At 40.4% G+C, this 18,891-nt stretch overlaps 1 protein-coding gene across 3 annotated transcripts in view; it reads right to left on the reverse strand.

The window, feature by feature from the left end:
• The window catches only part of AHCTF1 (AT-hook containing transcription factor 1), an 84,236-nt gene that overhangs the window by 37,288 nt on the left and 28,057 nt on the right, over positions 1-18,891 (reverse strand). For all 3 annotated transcript variants that reach the window (XM_075126982.1, XM_048843664.2, XM_075126981.1), the window contains exons 8-17: positions 16,595-16,745; positions 13,326-13,458; positions 13,052-13,233; positions 12,491-12,552; positions 9,855-9,983; positions 8,127-8,217; positions 7,946-8,035; positions 7,617-7,757; positions 5,972-6,076; positions 5,066-5,159 (exon numbers count right to left, since the gene is read on the reverse strand). In XM_075126982.1, the coding sequence (XP_074983083.1) occupies positions 5,066-5,159; positions 5,972-6,076; positions 7,617-7,757; positions 7,946-8,035; positions 8,127-8,217; positions 9,855-9,983; positions 12,491-12,552; positions 13,052-13,233; positions 13,326-13,458; positions 16,595-16,745 (1,178 nt within the window). The remainder of the gene's footprint in view (positions 1-5,065; positions 5,160-5,971; positions 6,077-7,616; positions 7,758-7,945; positions 8,036-8,126; positions 8,218-9,854; positions 9,984-12,490; positions 12,553-13,051; positions 13,234-13,325; positions 13,459-16,594; positions 16,746-18,891) is intronic.

Raw genomic sequence — 18,891 nt, forward strand, 5'->3', positions numbered from 1 at the left:
TCACATCTGCCAGGAAATTGAGGTTAGAGAGCTGCCTCCACAAAGATAATCTTCTGGTGGAGCTCTCTGTCCTTGCGGGATCTTAGTCGGAGCTGCTGGCAGAGGGTGTACTTGGACTTCACTGAGGCAACAGTTTGTGCTGAGAGTGCTTATCCACAACTGGGATCACCTCATTTGAACTTGTATATGGCCACGAGGTTAAGGGGCCATTACAGTTGGTGAAGCAGCAATGGGAGGGGTTTACACCTTCTCCAGGAACTAACATTCTGGACTTTGTAACCAACCTACAAAACCCTCCGAACCTCTTTAGCCCTTGCTAAAGAAAACCTACAGGATGCTCAAAAAGAGCAAAAAGCCTGGTATGATAAACATGCCAGAGAGCGTTCCTTCAAAGTAGGGGACGAGGTCATGGTCTTAAAGGCGCTCCAGGCCCATAAAATGGAAGCGTCGTGGGAAGGGCCTTTCACGGTCCAGGAGCGCCTGGGAGCTGTTAATTATCTCATAGCATTCCCCACCTCCAACCGAAAGCCTAAGGTGTACCATATTAATTCTCTAAAGCCCTTTTATTCCAGAGAATTAAAGGTTTGTCAGTTTACAGCCCAGGGAGGAGATGACACTGAGTGGCCTGAATGTGTCTACTACGAAGGGAAAAGTGCTGGTGGCATAGAAGAGGTGAACCTCTCCATGACCCTTGGGTGTATGCAGCGACAGCAGATCAAGGAGCTGTGGACTAGGTACGCGCCGACGTTCTCAGTCACCCCAGGACTGACTGAACGGGCATACCACTCCATTGACACAGGTAATGCTCACCCAATTAAAGTCCAACCTTACTGGGTGTCTCCTCAAGCTAAAACTGCTATAGAACGGGAGATCCAGGATATGCTACAGATGGGGGTAATCCGCCCCTCTGGCAGTGCATGGGCATCTCCAGTGGTTCTAGTTCCCAAACCAGATGGGGAGATACGTTTCTGTGCGTACTACCGTAAGCTAAACATTGTAACTTGCCCAGACAACTATCCAATGCCACGCACAGATGAACTATTAGAGAAACTGGGACGGGCCCAGTTCATCTCTACCTTGGACTTAACCAAGGGGTACTGGCAGGTACCGCTAGATGAATCCGCCAAGGAAAGGTCAGCCTTCACCCCACATGTCGGGCTGTATGAATTTAATGTACTCCCTTTCGGGCTGCAGAATGCACCCGCCACCTTCCAAAGACTTGTAGATGGTCTCCTAGCGGGATTGGGAGAATATGCAGTCGCCTACCTTGATGATGTGGCCATATTTTCAGATTCCTGGGCAGAACACCTAAAACATCTACAATAAGTCTTCGAGTGCATAAGGGAGGCAGGACTAACTGTTAAGGCTAAGAAGCGTCAAATAGGCTTAAACAGAGTGACTTACCTTGGACACCAGGTGGGTCAAGGAACTATCAACCCCCTACAGGCCAAAGTGGATGCTATCCAAAAGTGGCCTGTCCCAAAGTCAAAGAAACCGCTCCAATCCTTCTTAGGCTTGGCTGGATATTACAGGTGATTTGTACCGCAATACAGCCAAATCGCCGCCACACTGACAGACCTAACCAAAAAGAAACAGCCAAATGCCGTTCAGTGGATCGAAGAGTGTCAGAAGGCCTTTAAGCACTTTAAAGCGACACTCATGTCTGACCCTGTGCTAAGGGCCCCAGACTTTGACAAACCGTTCCTAGTAACCACAGATGCGTCCGAGCGTGGTGTGGGAGCAGTTTTAATGCAGGAAGGACCAGATCAAGAATTCCACCCTGTAGTGTTTCTCAGCAAGAAGCTGTCTGAGAGGGAAAGCAACTGGTCAGTCAGTGAAAAAGAATGTTACGCCATTGTCTACTCTCTGCAAAAGCTACGCCCATATGTTTGGGGGAAGGTGTTTCCACCTGCAAACCGACCAGGCTGCGCTACAGTGGCTTCATACCGCCACAGGAAATAACAAAAAACTTATTCAGTGGAGTTTAGCTCTCCAAGATTTTGATTTCAACAAACAACACATCTCAGGAGCTTCTAACAAAGTGGCTGATGCACTCTCCCGTGAAAGTTTCCCAGAATCAACTGGTTAAAATCGTCCTTGAGATGTGGAAAATATTGTTTGTCTTTATATACTCGGTAGTATATTTAGAGATGCATGTGTCTTATTAACTCTGTTTTCTCCTAGAGCTCCAGGAAGAAACCACAGCCAGCATTTCACCCTATCTGTGATTTGGGTGGCGTGTCATAAATATAAAGGGAAGGGTAAACACCTTTAAATCCCTCCTGGCCAGAGGAAAAACCCTTTCACCTGTAAAGGGTTAAGAAGCTAAGACAACCTCTCTGGCACCTGACCAAAATGACCAATGAGGAGACAAGATACTTTCAAAGCTGGAAGGGGGTGGGGGGCGCGGCGGGGGACGACAAAAGGGACGACATATCTCTCTGTCTGTGTTGTTTTTGCCGGGACCAGAGCAGGAATGCAGGTCAGAACTCCTGTAAAAAGTCAGTACGTAATCTAGTTAGATATGCGTTAGATTCTGTTTTAAATGGCTGATAAAATAAGTTGCGCTAAATGGAATGTATATTCCTGTTTGTGTGTTTTTTTTGTAACTTAAGGTTTAGCCTAGAGGGATTCTCTATGTTTTGAATCTGATTACCCTGTAAGGTATTTACCATCCTGATTTTACAGAAGTGATTCTTTTACTTTTCCTTTAATTAAAATTCTTCTTCTAAGAACCTGATTGCTTTTTCATTGTTCTTAAGATCCAAGGGTTTGGGTCTGTGTTCACCTATGCAAATTGGTGAGGATTTTTATCAAGCCTTCCCCAGGAATGGGGGGTGTAGGGCTTGGGGGGATTTTTTGGGGGAAAGACATTTCCAAGTGGCCTCTTTCCCTGTTATATTTGTTAGGCACTTGGTGGTGGCAGCAATAAAGTCCAGGGACAAACGGTAAAATAGTTTGTACCTTGGGGAAGTTTTAACCTAAGCTGGTAAAAATAAGCTTAGGGGGTTTTTCATGCAGGTCCCCACACCTGTACCCTAGAGTTCAGAGTGGGGAAGGAACCTTGACAAAGTGCTAATCCACAATCGGGATCACCTCATTACAAGTGTGGCACTTCTTGAAGCCTGGCATACCCCACTAAGGGGAAGGGTCTCCCCAGCGGAAAAAGGTGGGAAGAAAAGAAAGAGGGGTTGATTTTTTTTTTTTTTTGAAGAGTAGGAAAAACAAACAGATCTACAACCAGAACTGGGGAAAACTAACTGCGAACAGAAGAACAATAGCCTTAAACAGACTGCTAATGGCTCTCTCTCTCACCAGGGGCAGATGAGAAGGAATTGAGGACAGTTAGCCCGTGCACACTGGCTAGCCTCATGGCGCAGCAAAAGGAGAGACAGCGCATGTGCAGGCCCAATGGATACTGCTACCGAAGTTCTTCAATCAGCAGTGCGGGGACGCAGACATACCTATGGTGGAGCACCCATAGGGACACTACTGGAAGAACAACTATTCTTTTTGTATAGATCTATCACCACAAAGTATTTTCTAAGTGTGCCAACACAGAAATACTCAGCCAAAATTAAGGAAAATTCATGTTTTGCTTTCTAATCTCACTTTTGCCATTGAAAAAATTCCAATTTCATGCAGCTGTGCTGTACATAGATGTTGATATGAACAAGGGAAACACACTGGTTTGAAGTCTAGTCACACACACACACACAAACCTTTAATAGTAATTTTAATTCCATTCATCAAACACCATTGGAGACTCCTGGTGGCAAAAGTACCACCTGCAAATTCCCAATGATGTTAAAAACAACGAGGAGTCCAGTAGCACCTTAAAGACTAAGACTGATTTGGGCATCAATATGGTAGTCTTTAAGGTGTCACAGGACTCCTTGTTTTTGTGGATACAGACTAAACACGGCTACCTCTCTGATAAATCATGTTAAACAGAGTTAGTAGGATAAGGCCTGGTCTACACTGCAATTAGGTCAACGTAAGGCAGCTTACATCGACCTTACTCTAAAGTGTCTACACTATAACGTTGCTCCCGCTAATGTAAGTCGCCCATTACATCGACTTAACTCCACCTCTACAAGAGGTGTAGCACTTAAATTGATGTAGTTAGAGCAAGGCAATGTCTGTGTAGACACTGCGTTACTTACATCGTCTCTTTGCTGTGAACCCCAGGACAACAGAGCTCCAGGAACTGCCAGTACCCCACAATGCCCCACTTCAGTCGGTGAAGTGCTTCTGGTGAGGACACACACGATCAACAGAAGGAGCATAGTGTGCATGTGAACCACCACTTTAATTACTGCGGTGGCTGTACCTCAACTTCGGTTGACCTAATTTTGTAGTGTAGACAAGGCCTGAGTGCCTGCTGTATTTTTCCACCTTCTCTCTACTATCTTTCTTAGCTCCAATCCTACTGGAAAAATTTTATAATTATTTCTATTTGGTTTGTATCAGTGTGATTTTAGATTTAAAATCTGTATTAATCCTAGTCAAGACATTTCACATGAAAAATAAACAAGTCTGTAAAAAGTTCAGATAAAGATGTAATTTCTAACTGGGTACCAAGTTAGAAGAGGGCTAATTCTTTAAATATTCCAACTGAACACAACGGTGAGGGCCACCTTCTTGCAGTATAAAAATGTACACAAGTGAACTCCAAAAAAAGGATTTAGTCCTAAAACAGACATTTTGTCTTATCAAATAGTCATTTAAAGAGCTAACCCTTTTTGAATAGTTCATCTTTGCATGCCTAAACAAAAATTTTGGAAACTTGGTGCTGCCTATCTGTTTTGAATCAGAGACCATTAAATGCCACGTTACCAAATAAACCACCTTTTTGAACTGCAGAAGTCACACAGTTTAGCCTTTGGATTAAATTATTTACACTATTACCCAATATATTTCTAAAATCAGGTCAAGGATTGTTTCACTTTACTTCAAACAGTGAAACAGTGGCCCTGGGCCCAAGAACACCCCTCCCCCACCTTTACATATGAAAGCAGTCCCTCTGAATTCAGTGGTGGGTGTGTTTATGAACGAACCTTACCTTGACAAGCGCTCTAGTTTCTGTCTATGACCAGTACAGTAGCTTTGTATCAGTGGGTAATTGTAGAAAGGCCTAGACAACTGCATATCATCATCTACATGCAACAGAAAAAAAGTACGTAGTTCAAGAAGCCTAATAAAATCTGAAGTAATTTTAAAAGAACTGAAACAGACAAAATTGCCGAGTTTCATTTTTAATATTAAGAACAAGCAATTTGACAACTTTGGAAGAAAGTGATTCTAATTCTGCTCTTTTACATTTTTTTTTTTTTTTTTAGTAAGACAGCAGTAAGCCACAAGGTTCACTTCATTCCTCAATTTAGTAAGTGACCCATATTTGAAAATTATCCCATAAATAAAGATTACTGGGTAATTCAGACCATATGAAGTAAAAGAGTTTCTATGTTATCTCTCCCCAGCAGAATAAAATATATCTTTAGGTGATCTCAGATGGGGACTGCTTTTCTAAATTTTGTAAAGGGAGCATTTATAGACAGATTGTTTTCTACATCTATGTAAGCCGATACATGCGTTTTTACGGCATAAAAAAACGCGATCAAAATACTGGCTATATAAGGACATTTACCTAGGAAACTGAATACACCAAGTTCTAAACCTAGTAAGAGACTTCTTAGGGAAGGAGGAGTTTACCACCACAAGTAAATATTTACCAAAATGCGTGGAATACTTAAAAGTAAAGCCAGCGTTGGAACTGGATTAACACAATTACATAAAAGGTTAGTCTATGTTGACTAAACTTAAGTATACATTACAGCTGTACCAACACGATTTGTTGATAAAAGTAATTTACCAAATATGGTTTTAAGAATTTTTCTGTAGGAAGCAAATATTGCACAAAGTGGTAAGCGCCTGTCACATCTGAAGTATGTAATTGTTCAAAACTTACCTAAACCCTCTGGAAGGAGACTGGATCGGCAGAACCAAATGACCACATGGGAATATTGAGAAATGAGGCTGGTTACAACTTGCTTATTTGTCAAATCTGTAAAACCTGGAAAGAGTTTATAAAATTATGTTGCCATTCAACTCCTTCAGTTACCAAAAATATTAACTATGATGACATTGATAAACTGGTTCTTTTTTATTGTATTGAAAGCATTCAAGAAATTTTTCCATTTCTTATTTCTAATCAACCCTTGGAAACAACTGTTCCTTTACAGTTTTTCCTCTGCATTTCTTATGGAGACACCTGGATTTGCTATGTTAGAGCTCCTTAAGCCCTGGATTCCCCTCCACCCCCTTTATTTTTGAGAGACAGCTATCACCCTGTTCAAGACTTCAGGCTTCATGAAGTGGCAAGAAAATTCTTGGGTATTACTAAGATATACCTCACCCTAGGGGCTGCAGCTTCTAACCCAGAGATGGGGAACCTACGGCCTGCGGGCCAGATCCAGCCTGCTGCTTCATTATTTCTGGCCCGCAGCAGAGAAGCTGCGGGGAGAAGCAAGGGTTCCCAGGCTCTTAAAAGTCCGGTTGACTCTGTGCAGCTCCCAGAAATGGCTGGCATGTCCTAGGAGCCAGGGCGATCAGGTAAGCTCCGCATGCTGCCCCCTCCCCCAGTGCTGGCTACGCAGCTCCCATTGGCTGGGAACCACAGCCAATGGGAGCTGCGGGGGACAGCGTGCACCACACAGAGCCCCCTGACCCCTCCACCTAGGGGCCAGACATGGTGGGTGCTTCTGGGAGCAGCGTGGAGCCCCGGCAGGCAGGGAGCCTGCCTTAGCCCTGCTGCGCTGCCGACCGGGAGCACCCTGAGGTAAGCACTGCCTGGCCGGAGCCCGCACCCCAAACCTCCTGCCCCAGGTTGGAACCCCCCTCCCACACCCTGACTCCCTCCCAGGCCCCGTGCCCTCACCCACATCCCAACCCTCTGCCCCAGCCCTGAGCCCACTCCTGCACTCCAAACCCCTTTGCCCCAGCCCGAAGCCCCTCCTGCACCCCAAACCCCTCATCCCCAGCCCCACCCCAGAGCCCATACCTCCAGCCGGAGCCTTCATTCCATCCTGCACTGCAACCTCCTGCCCCAGCCCAGAGCCCCCTCCCGCACCCTGAACCCCTCATTTTTGGCCCCACCCCAGGATCTAGGGGAAGCCCTGAGCCTCTGAGCCCCCCCACGGGGCTGCGTGTTGCCCACGACTGATCTTTTCTGTTGGTCAGTAGCCCCGATAGAAAAAAAGATTCTCCACCCCTGTTCCAGCCAGTGGCCTCTTACACAACTTCTTGTGCTGACTACCCTATTCCACCCACATGCACACTCAGTAAGCAACCTCCCATAGCCTCCTCCCTGGGGGTTAACTGACAACCGCAATGTTCCCCACCCACAGACTCAATCCTTCTCCCAGCTGCTGAACCTGATTGCCAATTCCAAACAAGCAGCTTGATCCTCCTTTGCAAGCTGGAGAAAATTAAAAAAAAAAAGTAAAACTGAAAAAGGGAAAATAGGGAAAGCTCACGCTTTCAGGCCTATTCCTCTACCTTAGACAACACATTTCATAATAAAACATACTCAAGTTGATAATACTGTTACAAACCTCTCTCAGTGAGCTCTTGTGCTTCTGTCAGAAAGCAGTTCAAGACTGTGCTAAGGTTGCTAAGAAGCAATTGGCAGTGCTGAAGAGACTGTATAGTCTGTGGATCAATGAAGTTACATGAGCCATCAAACAGTGGGACACCTTATAAAGGACAAACATTATATGGTTAGTCTGTACACAACTTCAGGAGAAGAGTTAAAAGCATTTCTGCATACATACAAACTATCATGTGAAGTACTAATACACCCGCATTACTGCATGTATTCAAATTAGGAAATATAACACTTAATTCCTGGAAAATTACTATAGTACTATACTATAGTACTTACACATTCGGTCAAACTCATCTTTTGTGTAAATCACTTTATTCCATGTCCACTCGAGAACAAAGCGCAGGTTAGCAGCTGAATTTGGTTGTTCTATTTAAAAAACCAAAAAAACCAAAAAAAAACATGAGAACAAATTCTTGTCTAGGACAAAGAATAAAATTAATAAAAAGCAGAACATTACCTTCAGCTGTCCACTGTTTGATGCAGCCAGTAAGAAGTCCTAAAGAACTTGTTTGGACAGCAGCAGATAATATAGCTTCTAACTGCTCCTCCTAAAAATGTAACAGAGATAAAATAGATAGTAAAAAAGATTCAAATGCTTTCAAGCCAACAATAGTAAATAAGATTTATTTCTAATTGTATGCAATGTATCTGGATGCCAAAAACAAATCAATTATTACGTTTGAACAAAATCAGCACAAAATTAGTAAAGTATGATTATAAATTTTTTACCCCCAGATGATTCTTTCCAGACCATCTTAGCTGTAGATAAAACGTTCCAAAAGCAGAGTTTCAAAAAGTGTTTAACAGAGTTTTCCTCTTATCCTTTTCATCCCTTCAAATACTGAATTCTAAAAAGTTATTTACTCTGTAATTAGGGGTAGGACACACCAAAGAATAGGAAGAAATACCTATATGCTATAAGTGCGTGGGGGAAAGGCATCTGTGCGCTTGCTGTTTGTTGACCTTACTGTCCAGAGATTTGAAAACTAGCAACAGTTTTATGAAAAAGGAGCAACACAATGAAAACAGTTCTTTGGTAAGGGTTTCTTGCACTTTACTGTTTTATTACAATATAAAGACTTCACTATTCCTGCCTTCAAAATACATATTTTGGCTGGAGAAGTAAGAAGTACAGCTAAAAATCACATCTTTCCAATAATCTTGGGAAAGTCTGTTAACAAGGAAGGCAAGTGAAAAATCAGGTATTTCTCATGAGAACAAGAAGAAGGTGGCTTCTTTCTGCTGGAAGTGCATCAAGTAATTTTTAATACAACTTTAAAGAGCAGAAGAAGGTAAAACCAATTTTGTTTTTGTTTCACAGTTTCCTCTTTATTGCCATCATCGGAATTCCCAATGATCCTAGCTCTGGTGGTGGGAAACAGTTTTCAAAGTCGATACACTTTACAATAAGATGTTTGGGTTTTTCAGCTTAAGCTCATTTTTAGTAGTTTCCCCTCTATCTCAACCCCACTATGCAAATTTCAACACTAGCAAGTTCAGCAGACAGCATGATGTTTTTCCTGTCACAAAATGTAGGCAACAGCTAAGCATTGTCATGCAATGTTAAAATGAACAGTTGATTTTAGGCAAGTGTATTTTTACTGTTATTTTAGGTAAACCAATACTTCTGATCATTATGCTGTGGTTCACCCTTAGGACTACTTGACGTTCTGATCTTGAACACTGTAAAACATTCATTCCTTTCCAGTAAAAATAATTTATTCATAATAATTTACCCAGAAGTTATAACGCTCAGATTTCCAGAATTTAAAATGCTATTTCAACTTTCTCTTTCAAAAGCTTTGCTATAGCTCTTTCTATACGTAAAAAGAACTCTATATCAAAGGAAAATCCTAAGCAAGTTCCACATCACCACAGTGCACAAGTTTATTACTAGAGTAGAAGGTCAAGAGTAAGTCCATGTCAATAAATTCATAGTTGAGCAATGGATACAAAAATTTTTGACACCAAATTAAGTCATTCTCCAGCTCAAGCTGATCTATAGGACTTACTTACACAGTTTAATAAAATTAATTTGCATTCATTTAGAAAATCTATTATTTCAGCCAACTGTAGTATATATGTGTGTTTTTTATCCCACAGGCAAATCGTATGAAGATATTTATTACATTTTCTTGTAGTTTTACAATAATTTCATTTAAACAAAATGCCAGTATATACTCACCTGACTTAAACTAGAAGGCTGTACATCAATAAGTCTCGGAGAGAGCAAGCCAGCAATAAGACATCTATTGAAGTTATCAGGAATGGCTTCATTTAAAGAAGAACCAGATTTCTTTAAAAAATGTAAGGTCTGAAACATTAATGACAAAATTTCAAATTAAGACAGCTATAATTATTCAACTCTGATGTTTATTTGACTGACAAATATGAGTAGTTATTTACAACAGAAATGTTATAAACACCCTTAAAATGCTTTCCTTCTCAAAATAGAAGCAGCAAAGAAATCTTACATTGCAAGTATACTTTACCAAGTTGGCATGTAAATTTAACAACTGTATATCTTTAAGATGGCATACTAAAGCAACAAAGTACATACTTGAACAATGACAATTCACAAAATAAGTCTCAGATTACTCAAATAAGACATCAGCCATTAGACTATCTTGTCTAAATATCTGTCTAGCTTCTCTATTAATATACACACCATGCTGCTTCTTAAATGCTGCCTCTAGCATCCCAGCAGAAATGAAAGCTAAAATTATACACACACAAACCAAAAACTTAGTGAGATTCTCTCAGTTTTGATCTGTGGGAGAAAGAGAGATTTGAAAAAACAGCCAAAAGTGCAATTTTTTGGTCTCCTTAGTTGAGCTGCATGGTTGTAATTTACCAGATTTGTCTTAAATCACAAGAACAACTTTGGAGAAGTGTAAAGGAATGCCCACAAGGGCCAAGAATGCACTCTTGTAGCTTTTTTTTTTTTTTTACACCTACAGGTGCTTCTCACACAGGGACAGCAACAAAGTCGGAAGTGCATCAGCCATAGCTCTTTGCCTGAGTGGCTGAACCAGCACCCCAGAGTTTACAGTAACTCTGCACTTAAAGTTGTTTGGCAGCCACCTGCTTTGTCCACTGCTTACAGAAAGAGCAGCCCATTGGAGCTAGCTGGTGGGGGCTTGAAACCAGGGTGGACCAGCAGCCCCCATAAGCTCCCCGCTCCCCTAAGTTCCCTGTACAGCAGCCGCCCAGCAGGCTATCAATTGCCGGGCAGTTCAGCTGTCTCTCTCCCACCCCCCACGACACACACACACACACACACACACACACAGAGCCATGTGCTGCTCCTGCCCTCTGCCCTGCAGCTGCTCCTGGGAGCCTCCTGCTAGCTATGCAGAGGTGGGGGGGAAGAGGGATGCTAATGTCAGGGTGCCCTCTTCCCCCCGCTCCTGCCGCCCCCATGCTTCTCTACCTTATCTCCACAGAGCTGGGGAGACACAACAGGGCTCAGGACAGAGGGAGCTTGCTGGCAGCAGCTGCTGTCTCCATTTGCTAATCTAGTTAAAAAGGCAATGTACTTAGAGTAGAGCCAGCATACTTAAAGGGGCAATGCACGTTTCCCTCTCACATACACTGTATCTGTCTCTCTCTGCCATGCTGTCTCCCCTGCCTCCATTCGTGCTGCCTTGTACAGTGTGAGGCTGCATTAACAACGCGTTAACCCTTGACGGCTCAGCCGACTGCTAGACCATCACGTAGCAGTAAGGCATTCCCTGGGAAATATCCCATCCTCTGACTTCACCACCTTAACCAAGCTTCACAATCATCATTGCTGTGTACGATATTAAATTGTTTGTTTAAAACAGAGAGAGAGAGAGAGAGAGAGAGAGAGAGAGAGAGAGAGAGAGAGAGAGAGTGTGTATATATAAATTAAATAAAATGTAGTCTTTTGTCTGGTGAAAAGAAGTTTCCCTGGAACCTAGCCCTCCCTATTTATATTAATTCTTATGGGGAAATTGGATCCGTTTAACATCATTTGGCTTAAAGTAGCATTTTTCAGGAACATAACTACAACATTAAGTGAGGAGTTACTGTATTTCTGCTGAAGTGCCAGCTAATGAGGGAGCAAGGACTAGACAGTATCCAGCTCATGAATATTTTGAAGTAATGTAAACATGTGCTGAAGACTCTCTCTTCTACACAAGTGTTGTGCACAGAACTACACTCAATTTCTACTGCATATGGAAACACCTACTACATGTATAACTTCAGTTTATAGCTACTTAAGTACCAAAAATTTAGTGAGGTGAAATGTAACTGGTTCTCCCTTTTCCAACTCAGAAAAGAATTTCCCTCCTAAAAATGTAAGGTCCCAGGTCCAAACTCTCTTGCAGTAGCTCTCATCCATGAAATACTTGAAAGCTGTGCGTGGACATGTATGCATGAAATACACAAACAAAATCCTCTCCATCCTAACTTATCCACCAAATTTTCAAATCTTTTACCTGTCCTAAATTGTATAATGATGAAAATCTAGGCTTAAAAGAAACAGTTGCAACCTTATGTATGGAGAGACAAGGATGTTACCTCTCCATAATCTAGAATTCGAACCAAGTCATATACGGTTTTATTGTTACCTCCTGAGAAATCTACACCAGACTCATCTACACATATTTAGGACCTGTTTCAATTGAAGCCAATAGGAATTTTACCACTGACTTAATGGGGCAAGATATAGCCCTTTTGGCACAAAATGCTCTCCCACCTCCATTGGTAAATATAAGTCTGTTCAATACAAATGACAGAGGATGAACTTTTCTAGATATTAGAAAAAGCTAGAAAAAAAAACAAAAGTAGTACCTCCTTCTGAAACCCAGTGCAAGTCATGTGAACAACTCCAGAGTTCAACAAACAAGTAGCATCTAAGAAAACAAAGAGCACGTGGCTAAAAGTCTACATTTTTGAGGGTATGGTACAGCAATACAAAGTAAACAGCTTCTATTAAAAATGGGGTTAATATTGGGAGTGGATTAAAAAGCTGAATAACTAGTTATTTGGCTCATTAGTTCACTTACAGATTTTGCAACATTCACACATCTGTGTGGAAATTTTACCTAGGCTGTATACTATATAGAACAGCTCTAGCACAGTATACAAATTAAAACTATTTGATTTTTATAACAATCATTTCTTCACAGGCCATATTACAAATGCATTAGATATCAAAATTTGGCAATTTGTGTCTAAAATACTTTCCAATAGTAAAGAAATATTTTGAAAGTAAAATATAAAAGTGTTTCTAATTGTTAAAAGTCACACATAGGAAGCAAAAAAAATAAAAATAAATCAATAAATGACAAGTTAACCTCAATTCTCTTATTAAGCTTGCTCTCCTAAAGTCAGCTAAGCTGAAATACATACCAAAAGTGTAGGTGCTTGGATTAAAAAACTGCTCAGGAGGCGGATATGAAGGAGGAACTCCACGACTTAAGCTTCGCTCATGTACCAGAATATCCAAGATGTGGTGTGGAGAAGTCATACTCACTACAGCATCCAGCGACCATAACGCAAAATAGGGGCAATTATGAAGAAATTCCCCTGGTCTTAGATAAAGTAAATACAAACAAGTAAGATGTCAATTAATCATTTATAACCATTTTGAAAGCTACGTAAAATACACCCAATGAAGTCTCACCTTAAAGAATCAGGCATTTGAGCATGGTACCAGCGATTTATGTCAAATATGCCCAAGTAAGTAGAAGGTTTGCCCTGGCCATACGTATTCACTTGCCAACTGAAGACTGACACACTGGTATCAGGAGATATTACTGTAAGAAAGATGGCATTTCTTTAAAATAAATCAGCAGATACTGCTACACAGTAACGAGTTTTAGTTCAACTTGTCATACTACTTGTTTAACACTTTTTTAGAAACACAAAACTCAGTATTTTGGCAGAATGCCTTACTGACTTAAAGATAATGAAATGTTAAATCCTTCGGTAGCTATAATCCAGTTTCATTTTGTTCATATATCAGATTTAATAAAATATCTATTGTTGGGACCAGGCTAATCTGAATTTCCCATATTTACACAGTTAATTTATCAAAATATGTAGCTGTGTTAAAAAAATAGAAGTTATCACCTTTAAGAAGTATCATCAATATGAAATTAAGATGAATGTCAGATTAGTGGTTTGCATTATTCATTTATTGATCATTGTGTAATTGCCTCATTTACATGCTTCTAGAATAGCCACTTTTCAACCAGATTCAAAATACAAGTGTCACAAGAATATCACGTAACATAACTGGAATACCTTAATTTAAAAACACAACATATATTGCCTAATACTACAGTAGTTTCCAATAAGGGTTGTTTTTTGATGGGGCAGAAAGGGAGTTTCCTCTAAATGTGAGCAAAGCACGGGACATTAAGATTCTCCTATTGGTGTAGGGAATATGGGAAAAAAAGTAACTACACAAATCTAATATAGGAATATTTTTACCATTATTAGGTTCTTCTAGGTACATCATTTCCAGTCTGGGGTCCCCATCCCATTTCCTACAAGTGTTCTTCTGTGAGCCTCTGTTCTATCTTCTGTTTTGTTAATTGCTCAAATTATCTTTGAAGTTATTGATTCTTTAAGTTTAAAAAACAACTGCATCAGTTTACCACAACATAGCTTTTGCTCTTTCAGCATGTGCTCTCTGACCAGCAGTAGCAGAAAGTCTTCACAGAAAATCTTAAGTGCAAAGAAGCTGTCTTCTTCTTCCCTCACCTCACAGGAAGCCTACTATTCTATTTTAGATCAATGGCTCAAATAACTACAGGCTTGTCTACACTTAGAATGCTGCAGTGCTTCAGTGTAGACACTATCTATGCCAACAGGAGGGATTCTCCGATCAGCACAGGTAATCCACCTCCCCAAGAGACAGTAGGTAGGTTGACAGAAGAATTCTTCCATCGACCTAGCACAATCTATATGGGGATGCAGGTCAGCTAAACTACACTGTTCGGGGTCTGGATTTTTCACACTCCTGAGTGACTTATGCCAACCTAATTTTCTAGTGTAGATTAAACCTAAAGGCAGGTCTACACTACAGCCAGGATAGACGCTCTGAGATGGTGGTCGATTTAGCGGGTCAAGTGAAGACCTGCCAAATCGACAGCAGACTGCTCCCCAGTTGACCCCTGTATTCCACCCCCGACGAGAAGAGTAAGGTAAGTCGATGGGAGAGTTTCTCCCGTCAACCCCCGGCAGTACAGACCCCACGGTAACTCGACCTAAGGTATGTCGATTCATACCTCATAGCTATGTTATTCACGTAGCTGGAGTTGTGTAGCATAGGTCGACTTACGGCGGTAGTGTAGACTTAAGTAAGACTATAACAAGGAGTTCACTATCTACCTGAAAGGGAGAAGAGAATTGCAAACTATAACTTGGACTGATATCATGTGGGAACATTTTCAGAATGCAGTTTGTGCCTATCTGTCATATGAGTGAGCCTCAGACTATTGCTTCAAAGTGAAATAAGTACAAGGGAGATTGGGAGAGAGGCAGTTTAAAGGAACACTTAATATCAAAAGTTTTATAAATAATTATAGGTGGAACTGGCAGGACTTCATTAGTTAAAACTGCTTAACATTGTTCATTGTAAGACCCTGTTTTCAGCTGCTTATAACTGCCAAAGTTTAATCATACAACCATCTGCCCTGGGCTGATTTTTTGTTTTAAGGATTTCAACAACAAAAAATGGTTCTGACATTTCTGAAAACAAGGTAAGAGAACGAAGATGTTTCGCCAATGTTAAATTTGTACAGAGGTTCCACTGAGAAAGTCTAGTGGCTCCATGCTTTAGAACAGAGAAGCATAGACTAGCCCCAGGTTAACAATGTGCGGCAGGGGTGGGGGGAGTCCAGGGAGGTTTGATTTTGTCTTTTACAAATCCTGGACCCCAACTTTCCCTAAAGAAAAATGATGTTAATTTTATCCCTCAAAAAGTTGTAGACACTTAGATTTACTTGAGGGGGATGGGGGGGAAATACTTTTCAAATACTTTTCCCCATGAGTATGGGTGTTTAAAGTTCATCTTACTTCCTAGAAAAAAAAAAAATCACCCAACTAAAGTGCTTTTTTTCCCACTCAAAGAGAGCTATTTTCATTGTGTTTGTTCAAGCTACAGAGGTTAAGGGGGGGGGGGGGGGGGGGAAGAGAGACGACAACTCCTTTCTCCTCATACATGGAAGTTTTCCTTCACAGATGCCCCTTTTGGCTCATCAGCACCGCAAGCAGCTGACGACTTTCCGGTTTCAGTATATAGTTAAACAGATTATCTAGAGTTTAACAGCTCAATCTAATTTGGCTATTTAAATACAAACAAACTTGAAAGCAGCCCAGTTGTCTACACAGAAGGAATATGCACAACAGCCTACAGGAGAAACTGGCGAGTAATATGAACTCCATGTTTTAGGCAGCCTTTGTAGCTTATGCCTGTTGTATCTTCTTTTCCTGCAACTACCGTATGTAAACAAAAATTTCACATTCCTTTTTAAGTCCTCCACACAACAAGAGCAGGACAGCATTAAAAAGGCCTAGCCAGAATACAGCTTTGGACAATCTGTTTCCAAAGCATTATTATACTTTTAACTTACCTTTAAGTTAAAAAGGCAGCTGAACATCAAAAAGCCTACACCTCAGAGAGAGATATAGATATAATTTTTCCAATTTAATCATGTACTTTATGTATCAGGTTTCCCTGTTCCATTGTCATTTTCCATATTAATTGCAACTCAAACATCTTATTTTTAGTCTTTAAACATGTTTATTCTACACAGCTATTCAAGTAAACTGTTAGGGCTGTGGGTACAGCACTAACATATTTTTAGAATTCAACTCTACTGTTTTCTTCAAAAGCATTATGTTACAGTTCAACTGGAAAATATTTTGGACCTAGCAACAAACCTTCATTCACGCCATCCTCTCTGTCAATATGGCTGCGAAATTTTTCTATAGTCTGACAACTGAGTAGTTTGGTATTGCTAGTCTGCCCTCTTAATGAAAAGACTCCACCTGTGAGGTCTAGACTGTACCTTTCTTCACAGTACTCCAAACCCTGAAAGACAAATACAAGTTATTTGAAATGAATGTGTATGATATTACACTTAAGAGATGCAGTCTCTTCCATATTTATGAGTCAACCAAAGGAATCCCAAATTACATATTTTTTAAGAATATATTCTGGCATGTTACAGAGATTAAGTGCAATAAAATATTCAATAACCCTAGATCTGAGGAACTAATTTTGGTAAGTTGATACAAAACCAAGTAGATACAAAATAATAATAATGTCCATCATTTTCACTATTCAGGAGAATTCCTACTATTATCCAGTTTTACAAGGACTTGGCAGTAGCTATTGACAAATAGTTAAGTATCAAGTTTTCCTTTTTTATTTCTTTAAAACCCCTATAATAATAACCTTAAAAAAGCTAAATATACATTTCTACAGTCATCCTAATCTACCCACATTTTCAAGATTTTTTTTTTTTAAGACAAAATATAAGTCCACACATTCCTCCATATCACACTCTCTCATCCAAACAAGCTTTATGTAATGTGAGAAGAAAAATGAACATTTCACATGCACACACTTAGCAACTCTGGGAATTCATGTATAGTTATGCCAGTCAGATTTTATCAAAAGATACATCTGAAATCAAGCAGTGCTGGGGTACACAAAGTTTGTGTGTCAACGCATTGGTACAGGGCAAATAAGGGTAATGGAAGCCATGAGGTGGGAACTCTTATGAGGTATAAAAATTTGTGTGTGTTCGCTTGGAGGGTGGGGGTGGGAGATGACCACACACAGGGAAGAACAGAGAAAAAGATTTTTTAGCCAGAGGTCTAGTACAACAGCATAAAGTGAAGCACAAACATGGAAAATTGAAGCTGAAGGGAGAAAAAATAATTTTGAGAAACTTCCCCATATCCTCCTGCCAAAGCATTCATGGCAATGTAAAACGAAAAGCATGACTAAATTACAATGTAAAGCCCTTCTAAAAAAATCAAAACCTAAGGTAAAGCAGAACACATTCTGTTAACCCAGAACAGTGTATGAACTTTGCTTTCACTGTGACTGTGCATGTAAACTAAGATAAAGCAATGGCATCCATATTTAGAAAAAAAAGTTTAATCACTTTATAATATTTATACCTTGTCCTCATACTATCAATTTTTACTTTGCAAAATTGAAAAAGACATCTTTGAACAGTACCTAATCATTTATATAGTCAACACTCACATGAACTATGATGGGAAAGGAGCTTTTCTTGCTGTAAGGGATGCACATGACAGGAGGAAACTGAAAACACGGGGAGATTTAATCCTATGAAAGTAGCTATTTTTCAAGCCAACAACATAGTAAAGCCCTACAAAAATATCCTAAATTCATACTTCAAAAAGTTAATGTAAATTATATGCATCCACACTGCTTCCAAAATATTTGGAAAGAGTAGTTTCAAAACAAAAGTGGAGTGGGTAAAGAGGGAGGAATTGCTACGTCAGATTACTGTCATTTGCGTCAAACTTTCCAGAAGTAGTTTTTTCAAACCTTAATAGTGCACAGCACAAAGTGATTTTTGTTAAGATTAATGTGGTATAAGTATGACAGATTCGCAGCGGTCTGTAATAATTTATGAATACTGTATCTGGATCAGATCATTGTGTTATTTATTGTATACATATATTGTGTTAATTCACTAGCAGAATTGTCAAGAAATAGAGGTGATTTTCTCATCTCCTGAGAGATGCTTCAAGAGAGTAGAGACAATGCAGATACATTCACTCAGACAGCTGCTGAGCAGCTCAATCAGTTTAATTAGGTCCAAGAGTCACAGGAAAGAACAAAGTCCTTTGACTAGATTTAAAAAGGGAGTCCCTGAAGGTCAGGGAGACTGAGGTACTGATGGCCACCCATACCCCAGAGGCAAGAGAGTCTGGGATTATATTGATCTTCCTAAGCCTTTAGGGAAGAAACAAACCATCTATAAACATGGGTTGTTTAAAAACAAACAAACCCAAAAAACCCCTCTTCTCTTATGCTTTGATTTAAGAAAGCTGTCTCGGTTACAATATATACACCACTGGTCCCAGCTCCTAAAGGGAAGTAACCAAGGTATCAAGTCCAGTGGAAGGTAAACACAGTTGATACACGTGGTACTACAGCCTAGTACTCCCATCTAAAAGTGGGAGAACCGAAC

The sequence above is a fragment of the Caretta caretta genome, chromosome 3 (genome assembly GCF_965140235.1).
Source record: "Caretta caretta isolate rCarCar2 chromosome 3, rCarCar1.hap1, whole genome shotgun sequence".
In the NCBI taxonomy this organism is placed as follows: Eukaryota; Metazoa; Chordata; order Testudines; family Cheloniidae; genus Caretta; species Caretta caretta.